This window comes from Siniperca chuatsi, linkage group LG16 (assembly GCF_020085105.1).
Source record: "Siniperca chuatsi isolate FFG_IHB_CAS linkage group LG16, ASM2008510v1, whole genome shotgun sequence".
In the NCBI taxonomy this organism is placed as follows: Eukaryota; Metazoa; Chordata; class Actinopteri; order Centrarchiformes; family Sinipercidae; genus Siniperca; species Siniperca chuatsi.
The window spans coordinates 22,129,056-22,151,116 of NC_058057.1; the positions used below are offsets into that span (position 1 = coordinate 22,129,056).

General features: G+C 38.0%; 1 protein-coding gene across 1 annotated transcript in view; it reads left to right on the forward strand.

Moving 5' to 3' along the window:
• Positions 1-22,061, forward strand: part of map3k5 (mitogen-activated protein kinase kinase kinase 5) — a 76,145-nt gene that overhangs the window by 32,073 nt on the left and 22,011 nt on the right. The window contains exons 5-14 of the mRNA XM_044168340.1: positions 1,149-1,317; positions 3,193-3,299; positions 9,142-9,312; positions 11,775-11,887; positions 13,154-13,313; positions 14,466-14,619; positions 14,812-14,919; positions 16,112-16,164; positions 18,147-18,242; positions 21,537-21,618. Of these exons, the coding sequence (XP_044024275.1) occupies positions 1,149-1,317; positions 3,193-3,299; positions 9,142-9,312; positions 11,775-11,887; positions 13,154-13,313; positions 14,466-14,619; positions 14,812-14,919; positions 16,112-16,164; positions 18,147-18,242; positions 21,537-21,618 (1,213 nt within the window). The remainder of the gene's footprint in view (positions 1-1,148; positions 1,318-3,192; positions 3,300-9,141; positions 9,313-11,774; positions 11,888-13,153; positions 13,314-14,465; positions 14,620-14,811; positions 14,920-16,111; positions 16,165-18,146; positions 18,243-21,536; positions 21,619-22,061) is intronic.

Sequence of the window (22,061 nt, forward strand, 5' to 3'; positions counted from 1 at the left end):
ACATGGTTCTTTTGAAATTTTTTGATACTAGTCCAGAGTTTTAATACCAATATCAAAACCTGTTTTTACAATGAAAAAAGAAGCCACAATTCTCTGTTCTAATGACAATCAGCAACAACACAAGTACTTTGTAACTTTTCCTAATAAAATATAGTTTAAACTTGGCAAAAATATGTTTCAAGAGCATTCAATGCAAGGTTTCAGAGGTTTCCTAACTTGACAGTTTTCAATACTTTTTGCTACGACACATTTCGGGCGGTGTTAGTTAGTGTGTCTGAGTGAAACAGTAATTTAAACATTTTAAAGAGGACCTTGACAGCTCAGCAGAAAATGTAAATATGTGTGATAAAAGCCATGTGGAGTTGTGAATGAAGAGCCAACAAATGGCCTTTTGCAAAGTTGCACCAAAACACTCATAACAGGCTGTAAACTTTTACATTTTAAAAGGGTTTCTATTCATCATTTACTGTCTGTGTATTCAAGAATATCAAAGAGCATACTGGAGAAGAGAGTATTCAATTTTGTGTTTGTAAATAATGCTGCTTTCAGTTCATTGTCTTAATTTTATGCTTTTCTCCACAAAATCTATTGAAACTAATATCTAAAGTTATCTGCAGTTAGCTGCCTCTGTCAGTCACAATAATAACCCATACAATAAGCAGAAAATAGTTATATGTAATACAATTATTGTTTCAGATGTCTTACTTACTGGAAGTGCATAGCAATATTTAAACAAGATTTATGAAATATTTCCTCTGAAAGACTCTTCAGAGACAAGCGCAAAATAGCTTGTCTCACTAGAGAATGATGGTAAGAGAATGCAGGAAATGAATTAAAACTCCAATCATGTCAGAATTGCCCCTTAAGGAGATACTAAACTACCTCAAACAATGTGATTAGTACGATGTTAATTGGATTCTTGTGTAGAAGTTGTTTATTTTGAATAAACGTTGGCAGGAAACTATCTTGAATGTAAAAATATTCTAATAATAATAATGTATAAAAGAGTCAGAGAAAGGCTTATATTTACATACTGTTCTAACTGTAAATAATGGAAACTGGGGTTGTTTTTTAGATGTATTGCTTCATCACAAAGATGATACCTTCAAGCCGAACTCCTCTATCTTATGTATTTTCTTCTCTGACAGCCAGTATTTCCGTGAGTCGATTCTGAATGAGATCCGTAAGGCTCGGGAGTTGTACACTGGCATGGAGCTTGCTGCCGAGCTGAGCCGCATCCAACAGCGGCTGGACAATGTGGAGTGCCTTTCAGTCGACATCGTCATCAACCTGTTGCTGACATACAGGGACATCCAGGTACACCTGCTCTGTGTAGCATCTCTAAACATCAGCATATTGTTGTCATTTGTTAAATTAAGTGTGTTGCCTTAGGATAATTAAACTAATTAGACCATTGGTGGAGACAGTTGGTTGTTGCTGGTTAGATGCCAGTAATAATTATAATATTGGCACTATTGTATGTCTGTAAATCAACAAGGTTGGTTCTTGTTGTTTTATTTATTAAGAGAATAGGCACATTTGCAGTGGGTTTTACTTCAACCATTGCAGTTGCCAGAAACAGAACAGTTGAAATGAGTTTACACTGATAGAAAAGCTCCATCTTCCTGGTCTGTGCCATAAAGCAACCTGCCTTTGTGCTGTAAAAACACCCTTTAGCTTTCCTGCCACCACAGAGACTGCCCATCGTCTTTATCGAATGTGTCCTCTTGGTTTGCTCCATAGAGATAGGATTTGACAGCAGCATGGATGCGTAATTGAAATTCAAACCCTCACAAATAGAATAGAGGAAAACATGCACATCCATGAAAAATAAAAGAATGATGGCACAGTCCTTGTTAATAACTCCTAGTACATTTAACAATAGGGCTGCAACTAACACTTTTCATTATTGGTGAATTTTTTTCTTGATTCATCTGTTAATCATTTGGCCTCTAAAATGTCACAGAAAATAGTGAAAAATGCCCATCACATTCTCCCGGAGTCCAAGGTGACATCTTTGATTGTCTTTATTTGTCCCACGAACGGTCCAAAACCCAAAAGTATTTAATTTGGAATGAAACTGAAAAAAGGAGTAAATCCTCACATTGGAGAAGATTTAACCGGTGAAAGTTTGGGTTTTTTGTTTGTAAAACTGCTAAAACTATTGAACATTTTTCAAAATAGTTGCTGATTAATTGAGTTGACTAAACCTTTCAGCTCTACAAAGCAACATTTCAAATCTTTATCAGAAATTGGGAGGCCAACAATCTCAACATCTCAAATGACTTTACGAAATCTGTTGCGCAGTGTTACTCAGGTGATTTCAATATGCATGAAAGAAATCAATGAACCAATAAGGATGCACCTCTTAACTCCAGGTTCAAACATCATCATAACCCTGAGAACCTGACTCTTTAGAAAAGGACATACAAAACCTGAGCACAACATCCCAAAAAGTTTCTAGGAAAAACTACAAGGGTATAGCAGATATTCAGCTAACCACTGGTGCCCTTCTTAAGTTCAAACAAATTGCCAACTAAGTATAGATGATCTGTGTGTGCTGCTTATGTCCCTGACCTTGGCAGAGGAAGTTACTGTACAAAACCTACTGTACAAGTTAGAGAGAGGTCACTGCCTCAGCATCAATCTGTCAGCGTCATCCCTTTTACAAGTGGCGTTTTCTCAAACAGAGGCCATCGCAGACCGCCTGTAGAGAGCTCTAGGCGAAGCTTTTGGTCTGCTCATCTTAAATCTGCCGCTCTTTCCGCTCTTTAGTCTCCGCATTGCGATGGCACTCACCGTCCAGATCCTCCCACTCACCACAGGCATCGCTCAGCCTCATTAATCATTCATTAGAACAACAAGCATTGAGGACGTGCTGAATTATTCAACATGCTTTGGGTATAGTGACTGTGTAGGCAAGTAGGAGCAACAAAAATGTGATGAAGGGGCTACTCAATTATTGAAGTGATTTTGGTGTTAAGCAGACAATTGAGTCTCAGACAGAATGAATAAAAGGACGTCAGAAACTCTCCCTCTGGCCTCAAAGCAGCTCAATACCTTGATGAGTTGGAGTTTGTGTTTGGAGGACACTGGTGCAGAGATAGATGGACAACAGTCCCACAATGCTTAGCAATGAGCGGGTAAAAGTGCAACAGGAGCTCATCAGTGCGTTCCTTACTTATCATCTAGGATTATGAGTCCGTCGTGAAGCTGGTGGAGACTCTGGAGAAGCTTCCAACCTTTGACCCTGTGGCACATCCACATGTGAAGTTCCACTACGCCTTCGCACTGAATCGGTAAGATGGCGAGCCTGACAACATACATGACACAGCAATACTCACCCGTTGACACTTTATCTCACACATTCAGTTTGATAGATACATTTTTTATTAATTAATTTCATTTAAAATGTTAACTCGGAGGTCTTGATTTGTGTGTAGGTGCTGCTATCAACTTTGATTTTGTGTCTTTAGCCATGTTAAGCACTCCAACTTACATCTTTACCACTGTAGTAGTGTCTTTATCTTTTTGTCCTTTACTTCCAAGTATCAAGACAGCTCATGGTCTATAATCATATTACATATCTTACATAAACATTTGTCATACCTGGTGCAGATCAATAATTTTATTAACAAAAAAGGCTTACACTGAATTGTCTCAGCAGGCAAGCAGTCCAAAACAGAAACACAAATCAAACGGTGGACAGGCAAGGTATAGGGGAACAACAAACCAGGGTGCTTGACAGAGATATGACGACGATATGACAACTGAACGAAAGGAAGGACACATACTTAAATAGACTTAGGTTAGGGAGACAATGAGACACAGGTGAAAACAATCAAAGCAATCAAAGACAGGAAGCAAAACTAAAAGACACTTGAGGGAAGGAGACTATTTCAAAATAAAACAGGAAATAACAGAACACAAACCCAAAACCATGACACAGTGGAAGGAGAATGTTCTCAAACTCCAATTAAATCTTGAAAAAAAAAAAATTCACTAAATTTGAAGTTACAAGCAGCAGCAAATTCATGTTAAGGGCTCCCAAGCAGCAGTGATGTTATTAGTAGCATGTGTGCAGCTACTCTACTCAGGAAAAAGACAGATGTACAACACAGAGAGGTTTTGACTGCATGTTTCTCACCAGCTGCTTTTCTTGTAAACTTCCTGCGGTTTTCGTGGTGCAACTGCCTCAAACGGCAATAAAGCGTGCTGTTCTTTAATTTGGCAGCAATTGGAAAATGTTTCTGCAGGGTGCCAAGATGCCTGTGTGTTCGCTGTTACTGTCTGGCCCTTCACCAGGACGGGATAACGTGTTTGCGAGCTGAAGGCAGCACACTGAGACATTTTGTGTGACAAATTCATATAATAAGTGTTAATGAGAGAAGACACTCCCTCCATCGTGAGCTTGAGATGCTTCCCTCAGGTTTCAAACAGGACACCATGTGTAGAGACAAACAGCTGTAGAGGGTCTTTTGCGTCATCTTACCTATTCAACAAAGTAGGATGAGTCACTATCACTGCAATAACTGTTACATGTGATTGTTATGTGTGGTGTAACTGTGTTATTTGATTTTGAAAGGCAAAAATGTATAATATAATTGACACTGGTTGTCTAACAAACATTCAACATTCCCATTTGGTCATTTTGTCAGTTTCACAATTGATTTTTATATATATCCTCATATATATCAATATTGCATTATAAAATTATATTGCGATATTGTAAGCGTTGTCCTCCCTGAAGCCCCCACCTCTGACCCACTTAGATGCCCTAATAGTATCCTCCCTTGCCATAGTAAAAACTAATGGCATTGGATAAGAGAATTTTATCCATGTTGCCCTCTCCTAGTGGACTGTTTAGTGTTCCCCTAGTCTAACAGCTGTCTTTTCGATCCTGGAAAAAATTAAACATGTGTTTATTTATTTCTGTGACATTTAACCGGTGAAATAACTGTATTGAAGCTTGAATACAAAATGACTGATATTATACTGTCAAGCGTTGGATGTAGGTTGTAAGAGGCTGCACAATAGAGTGATAAAGTAGAACAATCTTTCTCTTCTCAGTTTGAACCTGAATGAATTTTCCACTTCAAGTGACTACTTTTAAATAAATATAAATCATTACCTTGACTCCTTTCACTGAGTTCTTACTCAGCTGCCCACACCAAGCCTTGAGATTATCTATATTCAGCCTTAACAAACACTTGATGATTGGCCTGAAGTAGGTGCTCTGCTTCTAAATTAATCTGCCAGGTTGAAGTGTGTGTGGACTAATTGGCTTCAGCCTCTTGACTGCAGCAGGGCAGCGTCAGGCATGCGAGTGTTGAACGCTGCTCTGGGGCCTGTTGCGCAGCGCTTGCTGCTGGGAGCCCGACAGGAGCGAGGGAAGAATGTCCTCCATCTAAATACCAATCAGTACTCTGAAGAGATGGAAAGAGAGAAATACAGAGATGCACGAGGAAAGAGCAGGTCTTCTTGTCTCCCTGAGCGCGCTTCCCTCTGGACGGTCTCCATGGTAATAGCTGTCAGCTCATATGTTTTATTTAAACTTCACACTCTGGAGAGGAGCCACGATTTTTTTTTTTTCATGACTATCACACATTGTGCCTGTGTGAAAGTTAACTTCGCAACACCACTTGTTTCTTTCTCAATGTTGTGTTTTGACATATTCAGTAACTCAAGAACAAAGCCTTATCCAAATTTCAAATAAAATTACCCCCATGGAGTAGAGGTTCTGAAGCACTTTGCTGCATAAGTTACCGTTATAATAAAGAAAGTGTTTTTCCTGAAGATATTAGGGACCTATGTTGATATTAATGCTCCATATGTTATGCAGACAAGTATGTGCAAATGTGAGAATTATCTTAATTAATGGTCTCTTTATCCTAACTCATTAATATATCATGGCAATTAATGAGTAATATATAGTGGCCATTAATTAGGCCACTTTATGCAGCTCAAGTGGCTCTTGTTTAATAGCTGACTTCATCTCATTGCTGTGGTGCTTCTGCACTACAATTCAGAGATCACCTGTGATTTAAATAGTGTGTCCAGTAGTGTGGCATTTGGATTTTCTGTTGATTATATTCTAGTTTGTTTAGTTGTCAATTTCAGTACATAAGATTTGTGCAACAAGTCCTCCAAATGAAACAAAATACGTTGCTTGTCCATGCCCTCTAGAGTGACGCACAGAAGCGTTTTCATTGAAAAACTATGCTGACTGTCGGTGGGAAACAAACCGTGGTCTCCCATGTTAAAGTCCGATGTTTTGATGACACATCCATCCACCCCAACCTCCTCTCTACGAATAAAATAATGAATAAAAGTGATCCTAAATTTTGCATGATTTTAAAAATGTATCTTATGTAATTTATATTAAAATGTTCAAACTTAAATAAAAATAAAAACACATCAGTGGATGATATTTCCAGTCTTGTGTTTGCTCGCTTCTGATTTGTTTGTACTAATTTATTACAGTATGACCAGTTAGTGTCTGGACTGTGCTGTGTGCTGTTTGGTTGGTTGAACACGTGGTTAGAAGTCATCAATCGATAGTACCCTCATTGATATAAATGGGGTAGACTAAACATTAGAAACACCACTCAGTCTAACGAAGTACGAGTCAACGGCACCAAAACCTACAGCCTCCAAAATGACCATGAAGTTTAATCAACACCTCTCTAAAACAAAACTGAACACCATAGCCTTCATTAAGGTAGTACTTATTGCAGGGTGGTTGCATTAGACTTAGGTAAGTCTACCCAATAACAACTGACAACTGAGGTTATGATTAATTATATGTGTGGGTCAGATGATTTATTGAAGATTGCGATGATAAATTGATAGATTTTGGTTTATTGTCCAACCCTGATTGCTCATTATAGCAACCCAGCTATACTTTTGTACTATATTTTTGTTTTGTTTTTCTAATGCAGCAGAAGCATTAAACACTTTAAACACACTTTTCTGTTCTGTTCTGATGATCAGAACAGGAAATATAAAAGCTTTCATGAACAGACATTCATGTAATTCAATTAATTAACAACTGCGGAGGTTGCAGTTCATTTCCCAATACGAGACTCTGTCTTCTCTCTTTGTTATTTTTGAATGGGTTAGTCATAGAGCCTCAATTATTTGCTTACAGGATAGTTATAACAGAACCTTCAGCACCTGAATGATCCACTTCAGTACAGTTGGAAGCTTGCGGTACTAAATAAAAGTGGTGATTCTTTAAATGAACCCAGTAACCTCGGTAATTTAAGTCTGGCTCCTAATCTCCACCTCTGTGCATGGTATCACTGTCCCACAACAATAGCTGTGCAACTGTTCCCTAGCTACACACACAAACACACACATACAAACAACACACATATAGTTATGTGCTCCATCATGTACTCCACACACACATATTATCCATTTACTGTCACTATATACATTGTATACTCTTAATTATGTTGTAAAAATTTAATTCTTTATGCTGTCATGCAGCATTTTAATATTTTGGCTTTAGGCTTGGAAACTACATTAACACTCATTGCGATTACGTAAGACAATTTTTTTTTCTTGCCTTATGCATGATACAATTCCAACAAAAATCACTTAAAGGGAAACCGCAGATTTTACACATCAAAGTGTGTTTACAGGTCTCGGGGAGTATTACTGCATATGTGAAAAAAGTTGTATAAAGCATTTTGTGGCTCCAGAGGGAGCTGCACGAAATCTGATATATTGGTCCTAGTGTTGCTTGGGGCTGAAGACTACAAGTTTGAAAAAGATCTGGGGGTGCAGAGTTAGCAAGAAGTGAGTTTCCAGCCATCTGTAGCCCGCTACTCATCTCTGCTAGCGGCTCAAGGCTACATTAGCCGCTACTAGCATAACACACCTGAACTTCCTGTCGGAAATCGAGTTGCATTGTGGGTAATGTAAGTGCCAGGTTTTAACAAGAAAGAAGAACGTGTGGAATAAAAAAGATCAATTTTGATGTTTTTTTAACTGTCCACCGTGAGACGGTGTAGTCCCTCATTCGTCCAGGAGTGTTCTATCGTAGAAAAGGTTTCAGTCATAGTCATCTGGACACTGTTTTCAGAATCAAGACGTTTCGGCTCCCATCCAGAAGTCATTCTCAACTCAATTCAATTGAGAATGACTTCCGGATGACGCCTCTTGATTCTGAAAACAGTGTCCATCTGAAACCTTTTAATGTCCACCGGTGTAACGTTATAGGAGTGAAATGCTAAATCAGTGGAGTTCTCTTTTAAGGTGTCCCGTTCCCACGTTCAGGTATCAGAAAGAAGAATTCTTTAATTTAAAGATGAAGATATATCAAGTGCTTTGGAGTAGTATCGGTTTATAGTACTGTTGTGCTTTTTATTGTTTTATAACTCCCATTGTTGTTAAATTGGAGAAGGCATGCCACCCGTTACTACCTTCACCATTTGGATTCTTGTGGAAACTCCTATAGTTTATGTGTGATTATCCTAAAATAGAAAGTAATGGAAAGCAGTGTTTACATGACAGATGTTCATCTGTTAAATGGACTGTGAAAGGTTTAAAACAGCCCTTTGAAATGTAATTGATTTTCTTTCAGAATTAGCCAATTCTTATATCTTCATTAGGACGATTTATTCTCATACCTTCTATTTTGATGAATACTGATATACCAGGTTTGATGTAAATGCAGCTAATGTCACCTTTAGAGAATCAAGAGTATGCCACGATTTAGCATTTCCATAAGTTCGGGGGACTTCCAAGAACACAATCCTACACTTCCCATAATGCAACTCAATAGGGTCCTTTCAGGTCCCTTCAGAGCCAGAGAAGACACAACTATTTGCACAAACCGAGTACTCCACATGACTAATATAGTATTGACATATAAAATCGGTGGAGTGCCCCTTTAAGATTAGATTAAGATAAGATGTCTCAACACACAAGTGTTAACAGTTACAAATACCCATAACAGTTTCCACTGACACATGCCTGGATGGATGTTTACTCATAACTGATTAGTTTTGGCATCATTGCTACTGGAAAATGTCTCGCTCAATTTAAAAAATGTCAACTTTAATTTCCCTCCCTTCTGACTTTGCATGCTGTGTGTGCTTTTGTGTGTTTTTTGCATGTTTGTGAGTGTAGGAGGAACCTGCCGGGCGACAGACAGAAGGCTTTGGACATAATGCTGCCCCTGGTAGAGGACGAGGAGCAGGTAGCCTCAGACATCTACTGCCTGGTGGGACGGATCTATAAGGACATGTTCCTGGAGTCTCACTTCACTAACACACAAAGCAGAGACAGCAGCACACACTGGTGAGAGAGCCGGGCAGGATGTTGGTGTGTGTGTGTGACATTTCTGTTCAGGCAAACAGTTGGTTCCTCCAGGCACTGAGTCACATAAATATTGTTAGAAAAAATGTTTTGAAGGGCAAGATGCACGATAGATGCCTTTAAGGTGACTCACTGGATCGTGGCACCACAATATTAACATTTTATTGTCACTGGTGCCAAGAATAAAGGACTTCTTAATAGCTGTTATCGTGAAGGTAAAACCCTTTGTCAGTGTGGTGAATTATAAGTCATTCAAGGTAGGCCACAAGTCAAGTCAAGTCATGTCATTGCCGTAATGACAGCTCATTACGGCATGCAAAAGGTGCATCTTAGATTGCACAACTTGTTACACCTTAAAGCAAATGTGCAAAAGCATGAGAACAACATGCTGAAGTTCCATTCCTGCCAGCTAAAAATATCAGGTGGTTACAAAACCAAGTTGATGATGAGTTAAAATGACAAAAAAGTAATATTGTATGTTAATAGTTTGAGACGCAAAATGCATCAGTTCTGCCTTGTGTCAGCGTTACAGGCTGCTAGTGGTAAGAGGAAATGGTGATATGGTAATATATTTCATGCCTCTTACTGCCAATCAAGCCTCATTTGAAAGATATTGCAAATGGAAATATTAGTACGGGTGAAACTTTTCTCTCTTTTAATAGCCTTAATCCCTTTTCGCTAAAAGTGGATGTAAATTTGTGTGAAGGGTGAATGCTAGAAACATTTTTCTTGCTAATGCACCACTACTAACATCATATGACATGATAATACTAACATCATTGCAGTTCTTAGAAAATTCTTAAAAGGAAGAACATAGTCAGGTAACAGAAGAGACAGCGTTTAAAAATAAGTCAAGTTTTGTTCCATAATCTAATATAAACCCCTTTATTGTCATTTCGGTCTTTTAAACTCAACTTGGTTTTTGAACATACCAATATCAAGTGAAAACAATACACGCACAGAGGAAGATGCAGGGATGACACTGTTGCTTCAAAGATCGCCGTAGGTATTACAGTGTATTTACAGATAATGATCATAACAGTGTCTATTTTGGTAGACAGAGTTTAGACACTAGTGGTAACATAATTCAAAGGTCTGCCATATTTTCTCAAAATTTTAAAGGGAACCAAAAAGCCTGTACCTGAGCTTCTCTAATTTAAGGTGCTGCATCGCTTCCCTCAGCCACAGAATGTGAACATGTGGGCTTTTGAGTTCAGTAAAATTAACGTGTTTTCTAGTAGCGTTACAAAGGTTTTAGTCTGTCTGTTATAATTCCATTAGATTGAGTATGATTTTTGAGAAACTCAGTAAGGATAAACATATCTTTATGTTTAATCTAAATATATTTCATCTTAAAGAAAATCATTGATGAACATTTTTCCTTAATTTCAGTCTGGCCTTTTTCATTCAGAAACCGCTCACAGGATAATATGCCGTGTCTTAAAATGTCCCAACATTCAATCTGTGTTTCAAAAACCTCCATAAAAACTTATTAGTTGCCATAAAATTTCTAATGAAAGTTTCTCGCCAAATATCACAAGGAAATTCAGTGATCAGTTTTTCTTCCCAGTGTTTTTTCAATTTATAAAGGGGTTCAATACATGTGAATGAATTAGGGAATATCCTGTTCCTATAATTTCTTTGTTATGACGATTAATCTTAATGATAGAATCTCATAGATATTTCAGTGTTAGTTAAGGATAATCATTGGTGTTGCTAGAAGCAACGCAATGGTCAAAAGGCAATTGTAAAAACCTAAAAAAGTAAGATCGGAGTATATTTTGAACAACAACATTATACATTTATTGTCCTTTAAGGTGCAAATGCCATTTTTTGATGGCTGCCGACAGACCTGCATGTGGAGGGTTTCCAGCACCTTGTTGAATCCAAGAATTAAGGCTGTTCTGAGGCAAACCCGGGTATTACTTGCTACTAACTAGTTTGCCATCTCCTTATGAGTGTATGTATGTTAACATACAGAGGCTAAAAGTCACTGGCGAAGCTGAAGTTGACTTAATAACAGAACAATAATAATAACACAAGGCTGCTGATTGCTTTCATCTGGAAATTGCTCTTAGGATCTCATATCTTTGTTGATTGAATATGCTGGTTGCATTATCGAGCTCCCATCTGGCTATTATTTTCAGTTCCATGTCACAACTTGGCAGAGGCCCCTAATAACATTCACACCCCATCCCTCAGCACAACAGATTGCTCATTAAATAAATGAAATTTCTTATTTTAGGAGGGTACTCACAGTTGCGGTTTGTCGTTCTGTGGTCCCAGCTCAATATGGCTGTAATTGTTTTTTTCTAACTTGAAGTGTCTCAGGAAGCCGGGGGAGCCCCGTGAAGCCATCCGTTATCTCAGAGATGCTTGGGATTTGGAATGACGCATTTCTTGGAAGAAAAGTGTCTATTGGAGTCATTTTTTCTTTCTCTCAGGTTTAAAAAGGGCTTTGAGTCAGAGCCAACACTACACTCTGGTATCAACTATGCTGTTCTACTTCTGGCAGCCGGACACCAGTTCGACACATCGTTTGAGCTTCGCAAAGTGGGTGAGTGGACGCACTAATATTTTTGTATTAATAATGGGGAAAATTATTGTGTGTAAAGTGAAAGGTTTGAAAGGTGACAATATGCCAATGTTGTGTTTACAGCTTGTTTACTGTTTGTTGTGCTGCCCCCAAGTGGCCCAAAAAATTAGGTTTAAACCTGCTTTAACAATATTGTATGTCAGTTTTGTGTTTACTGCTTGTTCCACTGCCACCAAGTGGGGAAAAAATCTATCATCTCAAAAAGTTCATATGGGGAACATGTCAGCAAACAGATTCCTGTTTACACATCCAGCACAAAGCACATAACATTAGCATACATTTGGAGTTGTGTTTCTGTCCACCTGTCCAATATTTGCTTTCCTTTTGGCTCTGTTTTGGTCTCCAACAAGTCACAAGGGAAATATCTGGCTCTTAAGTAACTAATAGTTCCATTATGTTCACCAAGTAGTTGCTAACTGTGTCTGTCTGCCGATTGTTGCTGGGAAAGATAGCATAGAACTGTTTTTAGAGCTTTTTTGCTGAAAACAGCTATCTACTGCAGCCAAAAAAAGATGCTATGAGAGCTCTGAGAGAGAACAATGAGCTGAAAGAAGCTGTATAGCGCCATAGAGCTGAGGAGAACTGCAGAGTTTTATGATAATGCTCTGTGGATTCATCACTAAAAGCGACCCCTGTCACATTACACATAGTCGTTTGATCCATTGTATTATAAAAATATTGATTATAGCAGCTTTAATAAAGAAAAATCAGATTTTATACATAGCAACATTTCCTCCTGTTTTGCATGAAAGCATGCTGTTAAGCCCTTGTTCCCAATCTTCTGCTTTTGACCTGAAATCTGAGGCTCAGAGGAGCTCAGGAATGTGGGAAACAGAGCAAGCAGTCCTGGGAATCGGCCTGCAGCTCCCTAAATTAGCCCCACCCTCTGTCCCTCTAGACCCTGCTTTCCTCTACGCTTATCACTGCAACCCCCACCTGCCACTCCAAATGGCTGGTTACTGCAGCAGGACATGTAGCAGCAGCTCCCCAGGACATGTAGCAGCAGCTTCCCCCGATAATGTTCCCAAGAACATTATCACAATTACCTTTAAACAGAATACAATGGCAAATCATAAAGCTAGACCTCTGCACTGCAAGTTGTGGCACGTCCAAGTAGAGTACGAACATTTTTTGAGCCCTTTCTTACTACAGTCTCTCCTCAGCTACCTTGTCTTCTTAAAATCTCAGTTTGCGAAGGGGAAACGTAAACTCTTTCTTGTTTTCCAGGAGTGAAGCTGAGCAGCCTGTTGGGGAAAAAAGGCAGCCTGGACAAACTGCAGAGCTACTGGGATGTGGGCTTCTTCCTGGGCGCTAGCATCCTGGCCTGCGACAAGACCAGGGTCATCCAGGCCTCTGAGAAGCTCTTCAAACTCAAAGCCCCCATCTGGTGAGAACACAGATAAACCGTTCTCAGATTAGCATGCCGAAAACCACATTTTACACCGCATTCATCACCAACTGTGTGCTCTGTTTTCCCTTGAAACCACAGTGGCCATCTGTGGCCATTGTGCAAGCATTTGGTGTATTTCGCATGGAGAACAGAAAAAATCAAAAGGAACTCATTTTGCTCATTTGAACAGCACCTCTGCCTTTACATGGATTTGACGAATATAGCCTGTTGTCGTGACATTTCGTGAGGAGCTTAAATTGTGTTAGAATGCAAATAATTTGCTCTGTGGAAAGAAATGCTTTTCCTCAACATGAGACACGACTAGAAACAGGCAGTTTGATATTAAAATGGTGCAGTGATTACAGGATGACGCTTCCTAAATGTTGCCAACAAGATTACTACCATGAAAAACAGTTTTTCTTTTTTTTTCCTTCTGATTTAGTCATGACCAAAACCTTTTCTTAACTATAAACAAATTGTTTGAGTTTCATAAATAAAAACTTTAACCTAACCTGCAAGTGTGGAGGTACTGGTGTGTTTTAATGGCAAAACAGGAAAATAAGGCCCAAAATGACCCTTTTAACAATTAACATTTTTATATGACGAGCACATGAAAATAACTCATCCAATCCATGCTGTTCTCACATAATCCTTTCATAGTGGAGGAACAAAGTATTAACTATCTGCGATACATAATTTCAGAATTTCTATCTATTCCTCAAGATTTTATGAGACTGTCAGATGTACAACATGTGGAGGAGAACAGTAAACTATCTGCAGCCTGTTTTTTACAGTGTGTAAGACCCTGCTGTTCTGAATTTGTGTTAGTGCTGTGAAAACGCTTTAAGTTTCCATTAATGTCACAAAGAAAAATTAGCTCCACCATGGAAACACAATCATATGGTATTGTTTGTTTCTGTGATTTATGTTCATGGGTTCAAAACAATATGATACACGTGCAAATTATCTGCCATTAAGTTATTTTGTTTGTAATATCAGATAATTTTCTGTTGAGAAATGGGATGCCAGTGAAGTTTCCTGTAGTTCTGAAAATTGGTTACATTTGGTTAAATAAATATGTGGATTCTGACCTTTTTCAGGGCGCAGTGGATAAATGTTTCTTCTTTTATTCTCTCTGGTTGGTTTCAGGTATCTGCGCTCGCTGGTGGAGACCATCTTGATCTACCAACAGTTTAAGAAACCCAGCGTGGAGCAGCCAGCCCCCAAGCAGGAGCTGGTGGACTTCTGGATGGACTTTCTGGTGGAGGCCACCAAGAAAGACGTCTCCTCTGTCCGATTTCCTGTAAGTGACTCCAGCCAATGAACCAGTTAACCCCAAATGATGCAGCTCAGGGGCCAAACAGTGGCTGATTTTACTGGGCAGCTCTCAGGTTTAATATGTTGAAACAAAAGAAAATATGCATATGCATGTTCTGCAAACGTTCATTGGTTAAATAAAGGAAAAAATGCAACATACAATTTATCTCTTCTCCAGGTGTTGATATTAGAGCCCACTAAAGTGTATCAGCCTTCATATTTGTCCATAAACAAAGACGTGGATGACAACACGGTGTCTATCTGGCATGTTGCTTCTGATGACAAGGTGGGTGTCCATCAATTGTATCGTCCAACAACTCTGACCCAACAGTTCTGCTTTTTCTTTGTTCAGTTCCTCAAAATTCTGTTATGTAATTTGCACTGCAGTTGACAAACTCTTCTACTAGTAATAATCTGTTCCTGAATCTGAGACGAAACATCAAAAACATGGAGCAGTTAAAAAAACATCCATCTTCCCCTTCTGTTTAAAATACCTGCACTACCTGTATGGATGTTTATAATTGCATGGTTTGATATCAGCACCAATATTACACTGTGAGTGTTAGAGAAACATAGTATGCCACATTTTTGGGAGATTTATAAACTTAATTATTATTATTATATTATATTATATTATATTTTAAATGAAGAAGCCATGGAAATCCACAATAGTTTGATGCTCAATGCCAAGTATGGAAAGATGGCTTTCTCCATGCTAGCATGTTAGCATACATTATTTTTACCTATGCAGTAGAAGTGAGAGATAATCTGAAATGATATGCAGTAAAGTTTTGTGCAAGATACTGGCAACAATATGCATGAAATATAATATAAAGGCTGTTGGTAAACATGGACTGCTCAGCTTGTTTAATAGTAACTGAAGCTGGTTGGTAATGGGAGACTGTGCAAGGTGTATAATAATCATACCATAGCCACAGAAAATGCTTGTTTCTGATAGAAAATCATACATTGGTACACCTCAAACATGCTCTGTATCATGCTGCAAGTAACCATAGCGACAGTTCTGATGCTTTACGTGATGTAAATGGTTAAACTAACTAATGATTAAATCAAAGATGCTCATCATGTTTGCTAACAGAAGATAACAGATGGATGATGATTGACAGTTTTCCTGTTTTGTTATCTTTGGTTAGATGCTATGCTGTGATAATGGACTCTTGTTTCCTGTCATGAAGTTCTTTGCGTCTGCCTTGTTGATTATTTTCTCATATTTTTGCTTACCTAGAAATTGATCCTAGTAAACCTGCTACATCAGCTACACTGACTTCATATTTCCATTTAATTCATGTGCTATAGCCAATGTAATAAAAAACACTAATGTCTTTTTATTACTATAAGGTCAGTCAGCATATGTTGGATAGTGCTGCTGCTCTAATAGTGCTATCAGTCTGCTGTAATCAGTCAGTGTAGTCTATCCACAGAAGCTGCAATGTTATTTGTTTTAATTTTTCCTGCAGCACAAGGGGATTCATGAGTGGAACTTCAGCGCCACATCAGTACGAGGTGTCAGGTCAGTGTCTGCTGTCTTTAATGACACGCTCATATTACAGCAGAGTGATGTGACAACAACCTCACACCTGTCTCCGGAGGGTGATTGATTTAAATTTATCATCAGATGGTGGGTTGGAAGAAAATTGTTTAGCTCCACTATGTCTCTAAAAGTTACCAGACGAATATATCGAATCATTTCTGCCATTGACATGGATGTCATGATTTTTTAAATCCAACCCTGCCATTATGTGTGTACTGTTTTCATCTATCACCACGCTCAGTTGTCCATGAAGTAAGTGTGATAATATTAGCATGACACGCTAAAGTGCAATAATAGCAATGGAGCATACTGAGACAACAAAGTGAAAGTCTTATCAAGATTAAAATCTCTTTTACAGGAGAGACCTGGCCAAGAAGGCAGCTTAAACTGTGTTACGACAACAAATGCAATACAAACAACATAAACAGGATGGAAACAAGACTATTAGTCCACAGCCACACTAGCAGCTCTCTGAGACTAACATGCTGATGTTTAGCACGTATAATGTTCACCATCTTAATTTAGTGTGTTAGCATTAGAACTAAACGCAGAGTACAGCTGAGGCTGATGGGAACGTCAGTGTTTTTTTTGTAAGTATTTGGATATATATATCATCATCATAATAATAATAATAATAAAACTTTATTTATAGAGCACTTATCAAAACAAAGTACAAAGTGCTTCACAACAAGATAAATAATATACCACATCTAGCCGCTAGCATGGCTAAAAACCTTCCAACTAAAATCCTGCCACTTGTAATTGTTTTCTTTAATGTGGAACTAATGTTTAACATTTATGTGATTTCTATGTGCATTGTCTATGCTCATACTGTATAAGTTTATTCTTCTGCACAGGTCTCTATTAAAATGGAGATCTTGATCTCAGTGAGACTACCTTTTTGAATACAAAACTAACTAACAAACAAACAAACATTGTTTCAAGTATCAGAAATATACCAATATTAAGGTTAGTGACAAAACCTTAAGACAAATGCAAAATATAACAAAAGAAAAAGTAAACGTGCCAAATAAATATATGGATTTACTGCTAACCGTAAGTATGTAAAGGACTCACATTAGGGCCTAACATGTAATTTGTGAGAGCTGTCTAAGCGTGCACAAAAGCACTGCAAAAAGCATTTTATTAAATGCATATTATGTGCAGTTGTAAATAACATAAAGAGCATGCAGATTTTAGACATGTGCATTACTATCACTTCAACTCTCACTGCTCCAGACTGTATCAGAGTGCTCCATTAATACCACAGACAGTCTACCAGAGACTGTTTTCATGATATCTTCTCTAAGCCTCCTTTTCCACGGTCCTCAAAGGAATTCAGTGTCAGATCAGGGAGAAATGGAGGGCTGTGCTCACATGTTGCTAGGGAACGACTCGTTCTCTGTGCCCACTCAGCCTGCAGACAGTCAGCAGGACACAATAGCAGCCCTGAGAGCAACAATACCACACATACAGTCACTTCGTTGTCTGGCTCAGCAACTCTGGCCTTGGCGCACTGGCTAAGACTTGGACGAGCGCTCATCCCAGCAGATAAAAGTTTCCATTTAGTTGCTGAATCGAAGCTCAACATCTTTTGTGCAGAAATTCAGCATCATTTAATTCGCAAAACAAGTTTTGTGTTTGTTCCAGATGCAGAATTTGTCTAGAAACTCTACGTATAACTGGTGCTGCAGCTCATACTCATAATACTGCATACTTACTGTGTAACTCAGTTAGATGTATTGTTATTACATCTGTGTGTACATCCTGCATTTGTACATCTACTGGGGTTTATATTTTTATGGAGTGACTATTAACATGCAGTGACAAACAGTCTTTTATTTCATACCAGAGATTTGATGGCTGATGTCATAAGTCCAGTGAAAGGCTTTATGCATTCTCTGAGTCGTATCTGCTCTCATGGAATTATTGTAAACTGACTGTGAACTGTTTCTACTCAGCATCTCCAAGTTTGACGAGCGCAGTGCCTTCCTCTACGTCCTTCACAATGCAGAGGACTTCCAGATCTATTTCTGTACAGAGATGCACTGTAAAAGGTTGGTCTGTGTGTTCTCAGTCTCTCTGCGTTTGTTTGACATCAACAGTTAGTATACTGTTCATCCTGTTAACATTTATAAATCTTCACTTAATGTGATTATATTATACATATTTAATGACCTTTTCCTATTACTTTAAAATTTATATTTGGTTTTATGAGCCAGTAATAAAAAATTAGCTTAAAATCAGAATACATTTGTCACCAATTTATTATCTATGGCACTAAATCTGAAAAGGCGTATTTAAATGTATAGAAGAGCTAACATCATGCTAACATTCTCACAATTACAATGCTAATTGAAGTCAGATTTCACTGTACCACTTTCTAGTAATTAAGTCTTTATTAAAGTGTTTTAATTAATGACTTTATAAATGGTAAGTAAATGATTTGGTTAAGCTTTATAAATCACTTACAAGCCATTAATGCAAACAACTTTTGGGTTGCCAGGTTGTGAAAAATCTCTCTGACTGCAGTAAGACTACTTATCTTCGGGAAAAGGGCTGCAGAGGATCAGAACCAAACTGCATTTATTAAGAAATTATTGAGCATTTATTCATGATGCACCAACATTTATAACTGCCTTATTACCAATTAGAAGGGATAACTGATAACTGATCTATAAAGGATTAGTAAACAATTCATTAACCTCTTATATCCCACTGACTGGAGGCTGTGTCATTATAAACTCATGCTGGTTAGTTAAACATTGTTCAAACAAACAGAACTTTATTTTATATTCTAGTGGAGATCCCATTAATCCCATCCAACTAAGAGTTCAACCAATCTGATAAAGAATACTGTACATATGATACTATCAGTGTGGAATAAGATGATTTCTCCAGTCTTTAAGGTAATTAGGGAGAAATAAAAGGAGTAAATTGCATGCTACGGGGGGAATAAAGCCATTAGTTACCACTTTTAAACCCTTTATAAAGAGTGTCTTATTAGAAAGTGGTACTGATATTATAGTACATTACATTACTTTCATTTCAAGGCCTTTGTCTTCAAAGTGATGAATAGCCATTTATAACGCTGAAATATTTGACTATAGAAAACATCTATTTGTGATCTGAATTCCCCTCTTTTTTTCAGTAGTCAATTTCAAAAACTTATTTCCAGCATATACAGTACATTTTTTTAGGGTTCACAGTTTCATATAGAAAATCCAAAGAAAAACTACATTGCTCAAATTCAGTAAGCTCAATTTGGATCTAAAAATTCAGGTTCCCACACATACACACATCGATAGCAATTTGGGGTTCAGTACGTTGCTGAAGTACACTTCGACATAGACAGGATCCCCGGAGATCGAACCGCCAGCACTACGATTAATGGACAGCTTGTGTTAACATCCACTTTTACTCACAAGAAAAATAAATTTGCATTTTTATGACTTACGGTTTTATTCCCTAAAACGCCGCCGTAATTGAACTATCTGATTTTCCTGATATATTTTTGATCATAAAGATTTATGTCAGTCTAGAAAGATTGTAAACTCTCTCCCACTGCTATCTCGTTTCTGCTTGTACCCATCTCTACAGTAGTTCAGACACTCTTGTCAGCTCTGTACTCAGGTGGGATGTTTCGCACCTCCCCGTCGCCACGAACACACCTTGTTTCATTTTGGCACCATCATGTTCCTTGCTAGCTGCTCAGTAAAGCACTGAGTGTTCAGACTTGTGACTCTCACATCAGAGGCTAGCGAGCACTTCTAGTTCCATTATGTGGAGTGTGAGAGTCAGTGAGTCATGCCTGCTGTTGTTATGATGCTGTTCTCCTTTAATTCAGAGAGAAAGGAGTGACAGTGGGCAGGGAGGGGTGAGAAGGAAGAAAGGAAAGAAGAAGTAGACGGAAGGTGGTAGAAAGAGGAAGAGACCCAGTCTGACTGTTTGTCCATATGCATGGTTGACATGTTTGCATGCACAAGCACACATGTATCACAGAACACCTGCAGGCATGCCATGTTTGACAGCATGATGAGCAATGTGCTAATTCACAGCTTGTGCGCAAAGAGAGCAGTAAAGGTCATTATATGTATACAGTATATTTATGTGGGAGGTGTGCATGTAAACATACTGTAACCCCTTCTGGATAAGACCAGCAGCTAAATACTGCCACTCTTTCACAATATGTACTTAATGGATCTCAAACATGTGCAAATTATCCACGTTAAATGGCTCTAATGTGATTCACTCTGGATAAAAAATATAGATAAGCCAAACACCTGAGCCATGAGCATTTTTTGCATAATTTCTTTACCTGCACTTTTTCAGACAGGGAGATATTTATACTCTTCTTGTAAAGCCTCTAGGAACAGGTGCATTAACAATATAATAATAGTATAATAAACTTTATTTACACAGCACCTTTCAAAACAAAGTTACAAAGTGCTTTGTGTGGGAAAGACTGAAACATAAATACAGTCAGGCAAATAAAAGTGCAGAAAATGAAAAAGGACTATACCAGTGTGTTTGAAAATGTCAGCTTTATAACTACAAGTCATGTACAAGTCTTTACAGATTTCAATTTTTTGAATGTATTTTTCCTGTTATGCCAGATCGCTATTGGTTTCCACTTGTACAAAGTTAATTAGCAGAAACCTGCTCATATTGTGAAATCCATGTCAGTGATTATTATTGTTGAACAATAATGCAGTTTAACCGCTGATTAATTTGAAAAGTCTGTACTTCACAACAATAATGCAACTATAACAAAAAATCAATGATGACTTGATGTTCATTCAAATTACACAACTTAAGGATCAAGAGTGTGCTTATACATTTTCATACCTTATGGAAATGAATGAAGTAATCCAACTGATGTTTTCAAAGGTTGGACAACATACATCCAAAACACAGTAGCATGATTTGCAGAATGCTTAGCTGTCATTTTAAGTATAAGTATGATGAAAGCTTACTCATTGGCTCTACTGTAACACATTGGCTTCTAGTAAATTAAACAATGATGTTTAAGACTTTGAGCTTTAATTTGAGTTTAACAGAGTAGGAATCATAGCCTTATCATTGTATCCAAAAAATGGGAGCACTCTATTAAGGTCACGAGTCCTTAACTTTTCACCTAGTATAGATACAACCACACAGTCAAACATGCTCAAAATCTGTGCTTATTTATTGTTTTATTTTAGATCAAATGTGCTGTAGTGGAGCCAAAACAATAGTAGCTGTCCAAAAACTTATAGACTCCACTGTATATTTCTAAGCACCTTAATGAAGCTGTGTGGATATGCTGTGTGTGATCTGTATTTTGGACTGATCAGGCTTTTCTTTGGCAGATTCTGCGATCTGGTCAACAGCATAACAGAGGAGGCCTGGAAAGGTCCAGAGGAGGGAGACTGTGATGCTGACGCCTTAGAGGTGAGAGGACTGAAGACCACATTCACTCCCATATTGATAGTTTTTGCACCAGAGCTAATGGCACGTCTCAATTACCATTTTTGACTGAACACAGGCACACAGTGCCACTACTTTTATGTCCATATATTTAACTTATATATAATAAAGCTTTTAATTAAGAGGCATTAAAGCCTCATACACAGTATCATACACTAGTATCAGAATCAATTTAGATACAGGATTCCTAAAATGAAGGAATCCCCTGACATAGTAAAAGTCACATTTTATTTTTGGGATTTTCCTTCAGCACAGATTTAGCAAAATACATAACTTTTGCAACTCTTTTTCAATGCATGGGTGCCAAGAAACGATTCACCTCTTTGATTCTGTACGTTGTTTTGTTACATCCTGTTGTGACTCTGTGGTGCGCTTTGCCTGTTTTTTAAATATCACAGGAAATATGA